Raw genomic sequence first — 19,325 nt, 5'->3', positions numbered from 1 at the left:
TGTTTCCATACCAGTTTTCCTATTTATTTCTGTGCGAGTGCAATCTCTGCTTCTTATGTCTCAAACCAGACAATATTGTTTATATTGTGTATATTAATTTTTTCAGATTGTAAAGCTGGCTATTTATGGCATGCTTCCCAAAAACCTTCTGAGGAGAACCATGATGCAAAGGCTGCATCTCTTTGCTGATGATGTAAGTCAACAGCAGTACTGTTTCTTCTGTGTAAATTTCAACTGTATCCTTGCATGTCTTGGCCAGTTTTCTCACAGCCATTCATAGGGTCATCATAAGTTGGCAACTTGAAAACATGTAACAACAAGAACAAATGAACTGAAGGCATCGGGACGTACTTAAAGCTCCCTTGGAGGTGCAGGACCCAAATAGTTAGGGACTTTCAGAAGTCATTGAATTGAACAGCCTTTCTGGGAACCTTTGCCATCACATGGCATAACTATATCATTTCATTTAAAAATTAAGTAATACAAATGAAGATTAAAATGAATATTGATTTTGATTTTTGTTTCCCTCTTCAGGTTATCCCTGAAGACATACGTAAGAATCTTGTAGAGGAGCTTCAACAACCGCGCAGAGTGCCCAAGAGATTAGATGAATATACACAAGAGGAAATCGAGAGTTTCCCAAGAGTCTGGAATCCGTAAGTGATTAAAATACATTAGAAAGTGTATCTATGACTACCTGTTTGATATATTAACATTTAAAGAATGTATTAACCTTGAAGTCACTAAGAAATGTTTTAAGAATGCCTGTGAGGCAGACTTACAGCTTATAAACCTTATAGCTATGTTCCTCCTCCTTTAAGAAGGCTATTTTAGGCACTACTGATGTTCTTCCTTTATTTTTATGCCTGAAGGAAATAAGGAGATTCTGATAGTGGGTATGTATTAATATGTACAGGGTAAGATATATGATTAATGCAGTCTAGCCATGTTTAAGGTAACGTAATCCAAGACACACATACTCATTCTTTAAAGGTGATGTTTTCAGAATAGCTTTTTAGGTACAATCATATATCTTTTAAAATGTAGTACTCCGATGAAAAAAGTCTGGTGAGAAACCTGCCATAAAGACAAAGCAGCAGGGTTGCAGAACAAAGGTATCTGTGTTGCCCTTTCACATGCTGTTCATGATTCTTTACTATATCTGATGAAAAATAATTACATCCTGTAATTATTCAGTGCAAGGAAGTCTTAATGGTTCAGTAGTCTGAACTTCTAAATCAGACAGACAGAGACATTGTGACACCGTCTGAAAGAAGATCCTCAGAGCCAAAGCCAGCTCTCTTTTGGCTGAGCTTGTTTAAGATTACTTCCTTTTGCCAACAAGAGTTTCCAGCCACCTAACCTTGGAGCAGTCATAAGCAAAGGAAAAATTCCAAGACAATCCAGGCATCTGACAATTCTCTTTCCCTCATCTCTCTCTCCTCTCTGCCACTGGCTTTACACTCCACAATATTACCTGGCTACATATGCCAGCCAACATCGCTCCAAAACTTGCTGCAGCCACAAACTCACTAAGGGGTTTGGGGCAAGTTAGTATCAATTCAGACACCATGCTGAGTCTGCATTCCAGAAATAAAAATTCCAAACTACCTTAAAAGGATGACCAGGAAAGGAAGCATTTTGAATAATGAAAAGGCTATATCCAAGGCTAGTTTTTTTCCATATCCAGAATCTAATAGTGTGGAGAGCTCTCTAGATGAAACAGGATAAATTGTTTTTATTTTGCATACATTAATATGATTACATTATTGGTATTTCAGAAACCAAATGCTTTGGAGAGATCTTTTCTTACTAGAGCCATGCAATCTAGGAACCTATTAGTGCCTGACTTGCTTGTTCCTTCACCTGTAATTTCCTGCCCATTTCTAGCTGTTTCTCTCTTCCCTTCTTTCTTGACTACCTAAAATATATTTTTCTGGAAGGGAGACCATGGATGATGCAGAACTCAAGATTGGTAACTCAGAGGCTAGGTTCGATCCAAAAGGTTGAATGTGGAAAAAGTAGTTTGCGTACAAACAAGAAGCCAAGATTATCTCCCCACCGCCCCACAATATAAACACCATGAGATATGCTATACTTTTGTATCAGAAGGTATACTCTGTCTGTCCTCTGAGTGTTAATGATGCTACTTTGACTTTTTTTGAGACTTCTTTTTTCCCTAACAAACATAGAAGAATCTTGCTTTAGAGGAGAGGGAAAGGGGGTTGGAAAGCTTTTCCTTCGTCCTGCTGAGAAGAGGGGAAACGGCTTGACCTCTTATTCTATAAGAACATTGAAGCAATTATAATATAACATGTTCTGGGATTAAGAGGCAGTGATAATGTTTAGCATAGAAAGGAGGATTTGGGAAGGAAGGGGAGGCAGTCAGAAAAATGGATGTGGTCTGATGATATCCTAACCCTCCAGCCAGACTGATGCTGATACTTTCTCCTCTAAAAATGAAAGCTTGTGGTTATCACAAACTCCTATTAATTTTAGACCTTCACAGTTTTATATTGTGAAATCAGAATCTTTTATCACTTCAGTTAAGGAGGTTATAGTAAGCTAGCTGTTTAACTAGAGAAATGCAGTATAGTATTAAACATGAAAGTGGTACTGAATGGTACAGGCTATAATTAGTAAAATGTGCATGAAAAATATCTGTCTTCAGTTGTGAATATTAGGTGTTATTTCAACTGGAAAACTGCAGACCCTTTCACTCTAGCTGTCTCAGGTCAGGAACAGAAATGCCTTGCCCCCGGGGATCAGAGCTTTCATTTCAATAGGATTATGCATACCTAACATATGGTGTTCCTTCAGAGAAAGGATGAGTGTTCGCATCTATGTACATTTCTCTGTTGCAAAAGTTATTCTAGTCCAGTGTCTGAGTTTTTCATTATAATAGTGGGAATTGGCTTTGCTGTGTGGTAGTTGTGATGTATCTGTGATTTGGGAAGTGTTGGTTCAGATTTCAGCTCAACCGTGAATTTGCAAGCTGGCCCTAATCTGTCATCCTCTTAGCCATTGCTGAAGTAGGAGAGCTAATATTGGTCCACCTTACAAGGCTCATTTATGAGAGAATTGACAGAAGTGCATACATCATGATCATAATCTTAGAATGACAGAGCTGGAAGGGACCCTGTGGATCATCAAGTCTAGCCCATGACAAGGAGGGACAGTGGGGAATCAAACTCCCAACCTCTGGCAAACCACTGAGCTATCTACCAGTACATAATGCATATGAAAACAATGGATGTATCTGAAAACTTTTTTCCAAAGAGAGACAGAAGATAAAGAAAAACAGAAGTTTGAAATCAAGTATACAGTTTGCATGACCATGAGCCCTGTCGACCCTGTTAGGGTCCTCTCCTCCATCCCCAATCCATGGACTAACACACAGTGTCCTAAACAACAAAGTGTTTACAGCAGCTTTGATTGGAGAAATAAATAACTCTGGACTAGTCGTACTTGGAGAAACAGCAGTCAAGGGCCTGGCTCAGTTCAGTTCTAGTCTGTTCCACACCCCATATAACTCCACTGGAGTGGTCAGATGTCCCCTGTCTCTTAATGACACTCTCCACATGGAGCCAGAACTAGAGACTTTGACGAGCAAGGGTGAATATGACCACAAAAAGAGCACAGTTCATAGCTTCTGGACACCTGGTTGGAGGTCTGGACAGATGTCTGTACCCCCTGGTGCTGCCAGAGAAGCCTCTGGCATTCCTTCTGCCTTTTCCTCCTTCAGTATTGCAGCTCGGTAAAGGTGGGCTCATCAGTTCCCAATTATGGGCTGTGTGGCATTCTAGGTATGGCTCAGTCAGTTTGGAGTCTTTGGTATGTTTGCCCCGTCCCCTTGGCATGGAAAGTTCCACTATGACCCTGGTCCTTGGGGGCAGTGGATGTGTCAACTGTACTCTACACTTCTGGAGTATGAGAAGAAATGGCCCATTAAGGGCACCTCCAACAATGACGCCTTCAGAATGACCAAATCTGAAAGAAGAATCTATGATAATCCATATCAAAATGTAATATCAGTTGACAATATTTGAAGGTGGTGATGAAGCCATTAGAGATGCGCTTTTTCTTTTCTTTTCTGGTACGGGCTGCAATTCTTGAATTATCTAAGAATGCCAGAAATTGGTGCCCACATCCACATCTGCACACCTGTAGGTTTTGCTCTCCCACCTGTAGCCCACCAGCTTGTTCTGGCTTTTGCTTCCTATGGCTGATAAGTTTAAAAAAGAAGAAGCTGCAGTGCTTCCTGGGAATCATGGTTCTCTGGAAGATACAGACTTTAACGTACAGTGAGACTACAGCTCACAAAATTGGTTGGACGCTGACGAGCTGTGAGTTAGAATTATTTGGCACAGTTTTCACTTGGCTTTCAAGATCAGCCAGAATTGTAGGCTCTTGAGTAATATATGTCACTTCAGGTAGTAAAAAACCATTTAGTAGCACTGTTTACTATTTTGAAGTCTGAAAGATCTGTTTCAATTCAAAAGTAATCTCTCTCTCTCTCTCTCTCTCTCTCTCTCTCTCTCTCTCTCTCTCTCTCTCTCTCTCTCTCTCACACACACACACACACACACACACACACACACACACACACACACACACACACACACACGGGGGGGTGGAGAGAGAGAGATGTATTTTTCTTCTAAGGGTGATATTTGACTCTGAAACTTGCATGTCTGCTCACCCACCACCATTATCGGGATGTTTTCTGAGCATGTTTGACTCATTTCTTTTATCACGAATACAGATGGCTGCCAGACAGCTTAAATGAAAATATTTCAACCAGTCTGCTGCAACTGGGGAAGGGAGGTACTAAAAGATGTATAACTTCAGTTTGAGCTAAACTATCTATCCTAGCTATCAAATCATAATGCAAATCAGTTCTCTATTTGTCCTCCTTAATCTTCAGGTACCGACTGCAGTTATTAACCTTCTCAAGAAGATCTTGCATTAAGTGCAGTTTACAATAACAAATGTACTTTGAATAACTTGCCTGAGTTCTGATTGGCTTGCACTGGGGAAAAGGGGCATTCTTGAATGCAGAGGCTATGCATTCTAAGGGTTAGAGAATAACTGCCTCAACCTGCATAGGACTTATTTTTCTCCTAGAGAAATATCGTGCAAATAACCACATACTTGAAGCCTAGATTTTGCCCGATGGCTAGGTGCCAGATTGACAGAGTTCTGCTCTAATATGAAGGATTTTGAAAGTAAAGCAAAGAACTTAAAGAACTTGAAAAGGTCAACAAATCTGTATTTAAGCTTTTCAGCTGTTTAAACTTAATCCCATGAAATGCACCTCTCTCTCTCTCTCTCTCTCTCTCTCTCTCTCTCTCTCTCTCTCTCTCTCTCTCTCTCTCTCTCTCAGAATTGCTCTTTCATTTTAACCTTTTTCTCCACTTAAAATTCCAGTTGCAATAACGCTTTTGTTTTTGTCAGCTAAAGCAGATGTGCAATACCTGGCAAAGCTAGAAGAGAAGAGAGAGGCACCTAAAAATTGTACAGCATTATACATACCTCTAAAATAAAAGCATACAGAGAACTGAAGTAAAAGTAATTAATACAAACAGGTCAATTAAGAAACATAAGGTAGAATGACCTATTGAGGCAGGGTTGTCTTAAAATATAAAATGCTGGGTTTTATTTAATCATTACCCCTACTGCATATTTGTAGTCTTACATGTGCACAGTGCTTGTCGCTCTTGTAAGACTGAATCTAAACTGCCCCTTGACTGTGTAGCAGCATTGTTCCTTTGGCTTTTGTTTTATGTGGTGGGGCCAGGCTGTCTGCCAGCTTTCCACAACTTGGCTATAGAGAGGTCCAGGACAAGAACTGTCAAGATGGCTGGAAGGCACTGTTTTCATGACTATGCTTCATGGCAAGAACCAGAACTGTGGAAATAGAATACTACAGAAGCACAGGAATGCTAAGCATAGATTAGACTAGGCATCCTTCAGTGTTGAGAGACTATGGTAACGTGCTCTGAATAGAGGTCTTGGAACAGCCTCTAGTGTGGCTGAGAAGGCCAATTTGAGACTGACTATCCCTTCCACACTGAAGACAAATACAACCTGTCCCCTGTCCAGCTCCCTGATTTGGCTGGTTTCAGGACTGCCTCTTTGCCTCAACCTGCTGGACAAATATCTCTTCATAATGGGAGAGGCCATGATGCACTGCTTGCCTCCAGGCTAAATGCTCAGATGTCAGGGTTTCCCATCCATTGAGGTCCATTCCTAAGGCCTTCAGATCCCACTTGTAGATATCCTTGTATCACAGTTGTGATCTCCCTCTGGAGCAATTTCCCTGCACTAATTCGCCATACAGGCAATTGTGGCGTTGACCCTCGTGCCCCTTTCTTGACCGTCAAGACTCAGAGCACGCAAAGGCAAACAATTCTCTCTTTTACAGTGGACCCTTGACTTACAGACAGCTCGACTTACAGACTTTTCGAGTTACAGACTTCTCTGGCCGCAAAATTTAGGTTCGGAGAATCGATCTGTAGACCAGAAAAAACCCAAATTGGAATAAAAACGGAACAAAAACGGCCAGTTACGGATTAATCGGTTTTCAATGCATTGTAGGTCAATGGAGCCTCGACCTACAAACTTTTTGACCTGCAGCCACCATTCCAATACGGATCAATTCCGTAAGTAGAGGGTCCACTGTACACTGCTGCCATGAGGTGATCACTAAATCACCATTACTTCAGGAAGATTCAGGTCCACATGTCAAGGTCTTTTAAATAGAACTTTTGTTTATTGATTGTGTGTGTTTAGTCGCTTAGTCGTGTCCGACTCTTCGTGACCCCATGGACCAGAGTACGCCAGGCCCTCCTGTCTTCTACTGCCTCCCGGAGTTGTGTCAATTTCATGTTGGTTGCTTCGCAGACACTGTCCAGCCATCTCATCCTTGGTCGTCCCCTTCTCCTCTTGCCGTCACACCTTCCTAACATCAGGGTTTTTTCCAAGGACTCTTTTCTTCTCATGAGATGGCCAAAGTACTGGAGCCTCAGCTTCAGGATCTGTCCTTCCAGTGAGCACTCAGGGTTGATTTCCTTTAGAACTGATAGGTTTGTTCTCCTTGCAGTCCAGGGGATTCTCAAGAGCCTCCTCCAGCACCACAATTCAAAGGCATCAATTCTTCGGCGGTCTGCTTTCTTTATGGTCCAGCTCTCACTTCCATACATCACAACAGGAAAAACCATAGCTTTGACTATTCGGACTTTTGTTGGCAAGGTGATGTCTCTGCTTTTCAAGATGCTGTCAAGATTTGTCATCGCTTTCCTCCCAAGAAGAAGGCGTCTTTTAATTTCGGGGCTGCTGTCTCCATCTGCAGTGATCATGGAGCCCAGGAAGATAAAATTTGACACTGCCTCCATATCTTCCCCTTCTATTTCCCAGGAGGTAATGGGACCAGTGGCCATGATCTTAGTTTTTTTGATGTTGAGTTTCAGACCGTTTTTTGCACTCTCCTCTTTCACTCTCATTACAAGGTTCTTCAATTCCTCCTCACTTTCTGCCATCAGAGTGGTATCATCTGCATATCGGAGGTTGTTGATATTTCTTCCGGCAATCTTAATTCCGGCTTGGGCTTCTTCCAGTCCAGCCTTCCGCATGATGTATTCTGCATACAAGTTAAATAAGCTGGGGGACAATATACAGCATTGCCGTACTCCTTTCCCAATTTTGAACCACTCAGTTGTTCCATGACCAGTTCTCACTGTTGCTTCCTGTCCCACATATAGGTTTCTCAGGAGACAGATAAAGTGGTCAGGCATTCCCATTTCTTTAAGAACTTGCCATAGTTTGCTGTGGTCCACACAGTCAAAGGCTTTCGCATAGTCAATGAAGCAGAAGTAGATATTTTTCTGGAACTCTCTGGCTTTCTCCATAATCCAGCGCAAGTTAGCAATTTGGTCTCGAGTTCCTCTGCCTCTTCGGAATCCAGCTTGTACTTCTGGGAGTTCTTGGTCCACATACTGCTGAAGCCTACCTTGGAGGATTTTGAGCATAACCTTGCTAGCGTGTTAAATGAGTGCAATTGTGCGGTAGTTGGAGCATTCTTTGGCACTGCCTTTCTTTGGGATTGGGATGTAGACTGATCTTTTCCAATCTGGCCACTGTTGAGTTTTCCAAACTTGCTGGCATATTGAATGTAGCACCTTAACAGCATCATCTTTCAAGATTTTAAATAGTTCAATTGGAATGCCATCACCTCCACTGGCCTTGTTGTTAGCCAGGCTTTCTAAGGCCTACTTGACTTCGCTCTCCAGGATGTCTGGCTCAAGGTCAGCAACTACATTGTCTGGGTTGTCCGGGATATCCAAATCTTTCTGATATAATTCCTCTGTGTATTCTTGCCACCTCTTCTTGACGTCTTCTGCTTCTGTTAGGTCCCTCCCATTTTTGTCTTTTATCGTGTTCATCTTTGCGCAAAATGTTCCTCTAATATCTCCAATTTTCCTGAACAGATCTCTGGTCTTTCCTTTTCTGTTATCTTCCTCTATTTCTTTGCATTGTTCATTTAAGAAGGCTCTCTTGTCTCTCCTTGCTATTCTTTGGAAGTCTGCATTCAATTTTCTGTTACTTTCCGTTTCTCTCCTGCATTTTGTTTCCCTTCTCCTCTCTGCTATTTCTAAGGCCTCGTTGGACAGCCACTTTGCTTTCTTGCATTTCCTTTTCTTTGGAACGGTTTTCATTGCTGCCTCCTGGACAATGTTACGAGCCTCTATCCAAAGTTCTTCAGGCACTCTGTCCACCAAATCTAGTTCCTTAAATCTGTTCTTTACTTCCACTGTGTATTCATAAGGGATTTGGTTTAGATTATACCTGAGTGGCCCAGTGGTTTTTCCTACTCTCTTCAGTCTAAGCTTGAATTTTGCTATGAGAAGCTGATGATCAGAGCCGCAGTCAGCTCCAGGTCTTGTTTTTGCTGACTGTATAGAGCTTCTCCATCTTTGGCTGCAGAGAATATAATCAATCTGATTTCGATATTGCCCATCTGGTGATTTCCATGTATAGAGTCGCCTCTTGTGTTGTTGGAAAAGAGTGTTTGTGATGACCAGCTTATTCTCTTGACAAAACTCTATTAGCCTTTGTCCTGCTTCGTTCTGAACTCCAAGGCCAAACTTCCCTGTTGTTCCTTTTATCTCTTGGCTCCCTACTTTAGCATTCCAGTCCCCTAGAATGAGAAGAACATCTTTCTTTGGTGTCAGTTCTAGAAGGTGTTGTAAGTCTTCACAGAATTGGTCAATTTCAGCCTCTTCAGCATTGGTGATTGGTGCATAAACCAGAAGATAAAACATGGATTATTGTGATGTTGAAAGGTCTGCCTTGGATTCGTATTGACATCATTCTATCATTTTTGAGATTGCATCCCATTACAGCTTTTCCCACTCTTTTGTTGACTATGAGGGCTACTCCATTCCTTCTACGGGATTCTTGCCCACAGTAGTAGATATGATAATCATCTGAGCTGAATTCGCCCATTCCTGTCCATTTTAGTTCACTGATGCCCAGGATGTCGATGTTTATTCTTGCCATCTCCTGTTTGACCACCTCCAGCTTCCCAAGGTTCATAGATCTTACATTCCAGGTTCCTTCATGGATTGCTGCCTTGTCGTGGCGAAGGGGCTTGAGTAATTCAGAGAAGCTATGGGCTATGCCGTGCAGGGACACCCAAGACGGACAGGACATAGTGGAGAGTTCCGACTAAACGCAATCCACCTGGAGTAGGAAATGGCAAGCCACTCCAGTATCTTTGCCAAGAACGCCCCATGATCAGAAACAAAAGGTTTATTGATTACAATAACTTAAATTGATTCATGAAGATCTTCTGTAGGTAAAGTTATTATTAACAACAACCTTCTATTAGATAATACACTCCTAATTCTAATCACACCTCAGAATTCCCCAAACTCCTCACTCCATCCCCTTCTCTCACACACACTCCACTCTTACTGACTCTGTTACTCTTCTGACTGACTCTGACTCTCTGACTCCGCCTCTTATAGCATCTCTCTCAGCTCTGCCTCTCAGCAACAGGAATATGCATGAACCATTACATAACAAAACATGAACCATTGACCTAATAAATTGGGAACGCTATCAGTTGGTTCCAACGTGATGGTACATAACAACTAGCAAATTTTTGTATTACCAAACCAATAACACCATTCAACTGATGCTGCCTTTAGTCCCTCAAAACTGAAGGATGCCTAACACCCCCCCAACTAACAAGTGAAACACAGCATTAAAGAAATGATTGAAACCTTTTTTTTCTTAAGAAAGTGTGAAAGATAGGTGGTAACACATTATTATCAGGCAGTATTGCTATCATCAGATAGCAAGAACTCTGCAGCCCCTGTGTGTATGGCTTTTTGTAGATAGTTTTAAGCTCCTCAGCTACAATTGAACAAAGAATGGACTAAACCTAAGTAATGATCTGATTTTTTTCTTAAGTTCTTTATAGAGTTGGTGGAGCTTTGTTTCTGTTTTTTGTTTGTTTGTTTTGGATTTTTGTTGGTGTTATCGTTTTCATCCAGGACTTTCAGGGATGATAAAGCATTAATGGGACTGATTGGGCCTAGACGTGGTGTATGAATCTGTGTGTAGTTTAAGTGTAAGTAGTGTTTCCTCTGCCAGTGTTCTATTCTAAATATGATTAAGAAATGCATTAGTACCAGTATGAGCCAGCATTGAGGCTAGACATGTTTCATAACAAACCATTTAATGACTAATCAAAGTTAGCTTCAAATTATAAGGGGCTAAGAGAAGAAAATGTAGAACCTAGAGACTCATTCCATCCCTTCCTTTGGGTTATGAGATGTCTGGAGGTCAGAAATCACAATTTAATTAGGTCTAAGCCACTGGTTCTTAACCTTGGGTTACTGAGGAGTTTTGGACTGCAACCCCCAGAAACCTTCACCACCAACTGTGCAGGCTGGGGTTTCTGGGAGTTGCAGTTCAAAAACATCCAAGTAACAAAGGTTAAGAACCACTGGTCTAAGCTACTCAAATAAGTGTGTGTATATATGTGTTTGTGTAACTCAACATCTGACGTAAACACAACCACACAAGAACCCTGGAAAAATCAGAATTCTTGGTCATATGGAGAGCCTCCTAGAAACAGGAGCCTCTCACCTGCAGACATATGGAGAAAGCGATGATAGAGAAGGGCAGGATTGAGAGTACCCCTGTTCATACATTGGATAAACCAAGATGTGGCTAGTACAAAAATGCACGTCTGGAAACTCTTGTACTTAACCATGGTCTCCAGATCATAGTACACTACAGTTCTCTGAATATTGACTTATACACAGTTCTGCTTCACATTTTCCAGTGTTTTTATAAGGCTGGAATTGTCCCTGATTGCCATCAACATCTAATTTGGGGGTATTGTTCTAAAGGTTATAAAGTTACTGAAATTATATCTGTAAGTATTCCATAGAACATGTGGATGATATGTAGATCTGTAGATAACTTTGTGCATGAATTTTTCAAAGAGTTTTTGAATCTGCCTATGCTGATTTATTTGGAAAGGTTCTCTTACTCACAGGAGCAAACTAGAGTTCATACTCATTAGTGCATTTTTACCTGTGTGTATGTCCCATTACATATGTCTTTATGACAGATGGTTGGTATAAACTGCTAACATACTGTTACCTGGAAGGCACTGACCGAATACAGTGTTGACGGAAGCTTAAATCTTGTCAGAAAAGTCAGGTTTGTCCACAGGTGATGAATATCTGCCATTCACTGCGTACATGAGGAGAGTCACTTTTCTCACTGATGAGGAGGAAATGTACCTTGCAGGCAAGGGGAGAAATGCCACTTTGATTGTTTCTGAGTTGTTATACTAGGTGCATATTCCTGACTTAATAGACGTTTTTTGGTCTTTATATCTTGACACAAACACATCCCAAAAACATACAACTAAGAAGGCAGCAATGATTTTGGAATGTATATTTATCAGAGTTTGTGGTAATTTTGTTGGAATGTAATCATTTATTTTTCCTTTTTTAAAAATTCAGCATGATATACAAACATTTATGCAGTACAACATAGAAAACAAAGTAAAAGTTAAGCCAACAGGCAGCCAAAAAGGGCACTGTAGTGCAAATATTTTAAATATCAAATGATCCTTTGTCTTATTCTTACACTATTGCTAGAGGGCATTTTAAGAAATAAAATCATTAAGGATAGAAACTGTATCTTTATTGATTTTTTTAAAAGTTTCAGAACAATAAAGACTTCATGTAATGTTCTATCACCAGTCAAGTTGCAGTAGGCTTGACAGTCAAGAGGACTTTGTGAAGACTTCTTGATGATCTTCATCAAAGCAGTCTTCATGGAATGTTGAAGACTGTTTTGGATGGTGAAACCTGTAAAAGACTCAGACGCAAAAGATCCAGGGCCCAACTAGAATAAGGTCCAAACAGTGAGAATAAATAACATATTCTTAAAGAGTAGGATCAAAATGCAATTAAAAACCAGGAAGATAATTAGAGAGGAAAAAAGGATCAAGAAATGGCTTTTTAAGAAAGGCAGAGACTGTGGCATGCTTATACAGTGGTGCCTCGCACAGCGAGGTTAATCCGTTCTGGATTAACCCTCGCTGTGTGAAACATCACTCAACGGGAAGTAAAAAACAATTGGAACGCATTAAACAGCGTTTAATGCGTTCCAATTGATTGATTTACTCACCATTGTGCGATGCTGGCAGCCATTTTCGCGCCCTCCCCTCGCTGAACGAGGGCGCGAAAATGGCTGCGATCAGCTGTCCGGCGGGTCCAAAATGGCCGCCGGAACAGCCGAAATGGCCGGCCACAGCGTTTTCGCGCCCTTGGTAAGCGAGGGGAGTGCGCGAAAACGCTGCGCGCAGCCATTTCGGCTGTTCCGGCAGCGTTTTCGTGCCTTCCCCTCGCTTACCAAGGGCGCGAAAACGCTGCGCGTGGCCATTTTGGGGTCGCGCGGCGGCCATTTTGGACCCGCCGATCAGGTGATCGGCGGGTCGCAAAGCGAAGGTCGGTAAGCGAACGGCTTACCGACCTTCGCTCTGTGAATTGTGCCCTATTCCAGTGCCGTTTTGCGATCGCATTTGCGATCGCAAAAATGGCACCGTTGTGCGATTTCGTCGCTCTACGGAGCGACCGTTGTGCGAGGCACCACTGTATACTGAAGGAAATTAAGAAGACATAGCTTAAGAATGTATACCAAAGGTGCAATGGTGATAAGCAGCAATGATCAGAAGACAAGATGGGACCAGACTGAGGGGAAGAGTAACATCAGCAGCAAGATTTTGTATGTGTGTGTGTTTGTTTAAGCAGCAAATGCTAGTGCTCATGAGTAGGGAGGAAGTGGTAAAGCAGGCAAAAATAGTGGGAACGTTGAGTGGAAGTGACCTGGTGCTGATTCGCTTTGAAATGTAAAAATACACCTTGTTTTGAAAGACTGCAGAGCCCTTTTAACTGTGCATACTGTGCCCCTAAAAAAACCTGCTCCATCTCCCACTGTTTCCTCACGTCAAAGAATGCCGCCTCTCATATAATAGCAGTTTGAGCCAGACCCCAGTTTTTAATCTGCAGAACATTGCTAGGCAAAAAAGGACATCATCACTGGAATTTGCTGCCTGTGGTTTTAATGAAGAGCAGACTCCAGAGTGATTGTTGAGACTTGATTGAAAACTACCACACTTGTATTTCGGAGCAGATTCTCCAGCAGATTCCTTGAACATAGAGTTTTCCACCCATTGAAAATTAATTTTAACAAGGGGCAATGATTTATTAGTACTTTTATTAAAGGTATTTTACTTGGGGATGAAATACTTGGTTTGATAGATTCCTTCCTCGTTCGTTCGTTTAGTCATGTCCGACTCTTCGTGACCCCATGGACCAGAGCACGCCAGGCCCTCCTATCTTCCACTGCCTCCCAGAGTTGGGTCAGATTCATGTTGGTTGCTTCGGTGACACTGTCCAACCATCTCATCCTCTGTCGTCCCCTTCTCCTCTTGCCTTCACACTTTCCCAACATTAAGGTCTTTTCCAGGGAGTCCTCTCTTCTCATGAGATGGGCAAAGTATTGGAGCCTCAGCTTCAGGATCTGTCCTTCCAGTGAGCACTCAGGGTTGATTTCCTTTAGAATCGATAGGTTTGTTCTCCTTGCAGTCCAGGGGATTCTCAAGAGCCTCCTCCAGCACCACAATTCAAAGGCATCAATTCTTCGGCGGTCAGCTTTCTTTATGGTCCAGCTCTCACTTCCGTACATCACTACAGGAAAAACCATAGCTTTGACTATTCGGACTTTTGTTGTCAAGGTGATATCTCTGATTCCTTCCTATGCCCAAAATAATGGCCGTGTCTGAAGAGAAGAACTTCAGTGTGACAATATGAATCAATGACTTTAAAGAGATCTTATTATTAACATCACTGCTTAGGTTTGGAAACTAAGGGTTATAGTTTCCTTAATTGAATCAATCCATTTCATATCAGGAGTTTTCCTAGCATTGCTGTCTTTTCCAAGCAGTCATATTTTCAGGATATATCCAAACTATAATTGTCTCAGTTTAGTCATTTTGGCTGTAGTTCAGCCATTTACGTAGTGTGTTCCATTGCCTCTTTAAAACTTGCATAGATGCTTTCGGTTTCATCTTCAGTATCTGTATTGGGGCAGAGATGTGGATGATGGTAATGCTGATAGGTTCCCGGTGAAATCTAATTTATATTATTCAGTCAGAAATTACATTACGACTTCTACCTGATGTTGCCACCTCTCACCTCGGGCCACGCTGTTTCGTCTGAGTTTGTCCTTTCCAGGGTAAATAGTTTTGTTAATTATCTAATTGAAAATGGCCTGTTCCACTCCACTTTTGTTCTCTGACACCAAGAACTGCAATGTTTAGTGTTCCATTTCTTGCTTCAGAATTTCAGGCTTCCCTTGATTCATTCCTTATTCCAATTATAACTGCCATACAGCTTGAGACTTGGAGGTATCCTCCTCTGCTAATGCTGATTCTTAGTCTGGTGTTTCAGCTTTGACCATCTTGCTTTGGATGGCCTTTCAGTTTACATGCACTAATACTACACATGCACTAAAATACTATTTTGCCTTTCCTCTGTTTGTCCAGACTTCTAACGTACTGCTTCCTAATGATTTTTTCAACCTTATTAGTCTTCAAGAGTTATGTGTGTCTTTCTTATTTGACACCAAGTTGCTTTGATCCAATTGCTTCATTGTTTCCTTAATCAGAACCTTGCAGAGGGAAATCCCACAGTGGTTTACCCTGTTTCTCTGAAAATAAGACACAGTCTTATATTATTTTTTGCTCTAAAAACACTTTAGGGCTTATTTTAAGGGGATGTCTTTTTTTTTTTTCATGTACAACAATCTACATTTATTCAAATACAGTCATGTCATCTTCTTCTGGTTGCTGCACAGTGGTAGAGGGTGGGGTTTCACTTAACTGGGGCTTGGTTTTGGGGTAGGGCTTATATTACAAGCATCCTGAAAAATCATGCTAGGGCTTATTTTCAGGTTAGGTCTTATTTTAGGGGAAACAGGGTAGTTGTCAGAACTGTATGATATGGCTGATAAGAATATCCAGCGACTCCAAAAACTGTTTTCTAAATTTTTAGATTTGACTGGAGAGCTTTCTTTTACAAGTCTGAATTTTCTCTGACAAAATTAGTGAGACTTTGCTTCCAAATGCAGTCCTTTTCAGGTCTGAGCTGTACCTCTGCCTGAAATATTCCTAGCTGTCAGTTGCCCTGGAAGTGCGGACTGTTTACCACAAGACTAAGAATCACTGGACTGCATAAATGAACTTTGAATGTGTAGACATGGTCTAGAGGGGCGGGGTATAAATTTAATAAATAAATAAATAAATAAATAAACTACCATAGGATTTGCTCCGCTTATAAAATGGATGAATTCAAAGTATTTTTAACTGGGCACACAATACAAAGGCTGGTTTGAATTGGTCCAGTCCCTTTTGCTCTCAAAGAGGGTTTTTTTTTGGTCTGCCAGTGGGGGCTTCTTCTTTTTCAAGCCAGAATGATTCAAATGACCTTTTCCCCATGCAGTTAGTCCCATAAGAGGGCTCACCACATTCCCCTTCTTGCCCATCACTCTTTTCCATTACTTTCAAGTAACATATGCAGGAATTACCTCATCTCTGGTCAGATATGGTTTTAAACCACGATAAACTGTGATAAACTGTGACTTCACCATGAACCACAAAGAATCAGCAAAGGTGGGACCAGAGGAAGGAAGGAACAAAAAGGGACTATGGACTGGAATGCAACTTCCATTGCATCCAGTAAGAATGCGGAACTCATGAATCAATACCCAGCTCCTATATGAACACTGATTTCAAGTTCAGATGTAATACAGATGGCAAATCATATTGCAGCAAAATTGAATTAGTCTGATTCAGTTTTCCAGTGTAGTTGCACTGAATATCTTGTAAGCCACTTTTGGGCCACATGATCAAAGGAGGATATAGATCTAGAGTGGTCACAATTGACTAGATAGGCGGGGTATTAATTAAATAAATAAATAAATAAATAAATAAATAAATAAATAAATAAATAAATAAATGATTTGAAAAAGTGAGGGTTATTTCAGTCCTCCATTTCCTGTACTTTAAATGCCATTATTTTATTGAAACATTTGTTTGTTTATTCCATATATATTATTTTATAAGATACTTTTGTAAATCAAATTCTTAGTGTCAGTCAGAGTGGATCCACTAAACCCATGTGTTGCCTTAGCAAGTTCCCACTGATTCAGTGAGTCTAATCTAGTTGGGCCTAATATTTCGTTCCCTTACATCTCAAGCTGTCTGTATTTTTACTCTAAAATGCTGTAAGAAAGCCTGGAGATCTTTCACATGCGGATGCATTGCCACATCACTTTCAAAGGCTGCAACATAGAGTGGTGACTTCCCTGATCAGCTCTTATCTTTTGTGGCTGTTAACATATGACTCCACTCAAAAGCACAAGCATAGATAGGTAAAGAACATTGTTTTAATGCTCAGTTAAAATACATGTGAATTCTAGCAAGTAGTTTCAAAGTAGAATGAAGGGCTTGATGTAGTAAATGTATATATGAAATGTATCCAGTAATCTTATGGCTAGTTGCAGCATTCTTTTAAAAACTTGCATATATAGTATGCTCTATTGGGGCTTGGAGGAAATAGAAATTGTAACATGATCTGACATCAGATCACTGAAGAACTCTAATGAGTTGATATACACAATCTTCATATGTTGAATGATCCTGTTGCCAGTTTCAACAATTACCGTATTTTTCGCTCCATAAGACGCACCTTTCCATAAGACGCACCAATTTTTTAGGAGAAGAAAACAGGAAAATAATAATCTGTTTTCTTCGCTCCATAAGACGCACAGACTTTCCACACCCCTGTTCTGTGGGAAAAAAGTGAGTCTTATGGTGCAAAAAATACAGTATCTATTTTTCAGAAATAAAGTTCTTTGGGATCAAAGGAATTGAAGTCTCTCTGCCTTCCCATGCATGTGAAACTGCACAATCTAAAGTCTTCCCTGATTTCATTATCCAGTATATTAGAAATGTATACATTTTTTAATCTGCATGGCAAAATTGTCAACAGGTTATCTTGTTTGCTTCTAGTAGCAAGTATCTGGTGTGATAAGATGATTCTAGAATTTGCTTTCCAAGATTCATTTTGGTGTCTAAAAATTAACATTGAAAATGAAGGTTTCCATAAAAGTTCATCCACAAAATGAACTACAGACTTATGAAAAATATGTCCTTTTTAGTGACTGTTCTTTGCTGCCTTTTTTGCATGTTTTTTATTTTTCCTAGTGTGAAAATGTGGTTGTTGTAAATTAGTCTTACAGTATCAGCTTTATTTTTTAATCTTGATGTTATATGATTTTATTCTAATAAATATATTATTTACAATTCTTTTATTTACAGGTCTCAATCTTTAAAGATAAAATAGTGAGAGAAGTGAAAAAGCCTGAGACTAAGAAATCAACCTGCCTGACATCTTTATGCTCTCAGGAATTCATAGTTTGGTGACCTGCCTAAATGTTTAATTTAAACTATCTGCATTGTAATATATTTTTCAGTTATCAGCAGTATTGCTTGATAAATAAAATGAGATGTGCTTGTTTCTGTATTTCTTTTTTACTTTTACTCTCCCTCCCCTTTTTTTCAACTCCTTTTTTGCAGGAGGACATGGGAAATCAATAAAATATTCAAAATACAATAAAAAATTAGACATCTATATTTTATATAACTTTCTGGCCTTTGGATGAACTTATTTTAGGGTACATTTAGTGTACGATATGTGTAACATTTGAGCAAGAAAACTGGCTGTTTTCATATTTCTGTTGAAATTTGGAATGAACCATGACCTCACACCTAATTTTATGCACCATGTTCCAACATATATCCCTTACAAGAAGGGAAACTGTGTATGCAGCAGCAATTAATAGATGTCTGGCACAGTCACCTTCAAAACCATCGGTAACCTCTTTGAGAGACAGAAGAATGAAGACTGTTCCCCTTGCTGGTTCCCAGGAAGAAAAGAGCACCCTTGCTCAAATTTTCCCATGTGCTACTTAGTGGTGTTGAAGCCAGCCCTCTGCTTGGTGCCTTGCTGGCTGCCGGGTGATTAGAATTGTACTTCAAGACATCTGGAGGCCAGCAAATTAGCAAGAGCTTATCACCACTAAAAGTGTTAATCATTTTTTGGGTATACTAGCTGTTTTATGTGCATCTTTTAGCCCTAAGGTAGCAAAGCAATATACATACAGTGGACCCTTGACTTACATACGGCTTGACTTACAGACTTTTTGAGTTACAGACTTCTCTGGCCGCAAAATTTAGGTTTGACTTGCAGACTGAGATTTGACTTGCAGACCAGAAAAAAACCAAAATGGAACAAAAACGGCCTGTTACGGGATTGATCGGTTTTCAGTGCACTGTAGGTCAATGGAGACTTGACTTACAGACTTTTTGACTTGAGAACCGCCTTCCAATACGGATTAAGTTCTCAAGTCAAGACCCCACTGTACAACTTAAATGCAAAGAAAAGAAGTACAACCAGAATTGCAGCAGTCTAATCAGTTTCCCACAATACATTAATTGCATAGCAGCAAGGAAAAATGAATAAATAACATTTTAGCAATCACAACTACAACCTGGATTGGAGATTAGCAAAAATTCGTTGGTCTAATGAATATCTTTTCAAAGTCATATGCCTTCTTAGGCAAAGCACACCCTTCTTTGCCTAAATTACATGTTGGGTATCCAACGT

The 19,325-nt window shown here is 40.4% G+C and overlaps 1 protein-coding gene and 1 long non-coding RNA gene across 2 annotated transcripts in view; both read left to right on the top strand.

Moving 5' to 3' along the window:
- The window catches only part of MRPL13 (mitochondrial ribosomal protein L13), a 30,264-nt gene extending 12,082 nt beyond the window's left edge, over nt 1–18,182 (top strand). Inside the window, exons 5-7 of the mRNA XM_020796553.3 lie at nt 107–193; nt 535–656; nt 17,978–18,182. Coding sequence (XP_020652212.1) covers nt 107–193; nt 535–656; nt 17,978–18,002 — 234 coding nt within the window. The 3' untranslated portion in view covers nt 18,003–18,182. The remainder of the gene's footprint in view (nt 1–106; nt 194–534; nt 657–17,977) is intronic.
- LOC144588580 (uncharacterized) lies at nt 670–12,536 on the top strand. The gene is made up of 2 exons (XR_013544195.1): nt 670–6,772; nt 9,812–12,536. It is a non-coding gene; the product is annotated as an uncharacterized LOC144588580 (long non-coding RNA).
- Nucleotides 18,183–19,325: the final 1,143 nt, after the last annotated feature.

The sequence above is a fragment of the Pogona vitticeps genome, chromosome 4, assembly GCF_051106095.1.
Source record: "Pogona vitticeps strain Pit_001003342236 chromosome 4, PviZW2.1, whole genome shotgun sequence".
NCBI classification, from domain to species: domain Eukaryota; kingdom Metazoa; phylum Chordata; class Lepidosauria; order Squamata; family Agamidae; genus Pogona; species Pogona vitticeps.
The sequence above is the reverse complement of the archived record's forward strand: the minus strand, read 5'-3'. Positions and strand labels throughout refer to the sequence as shown.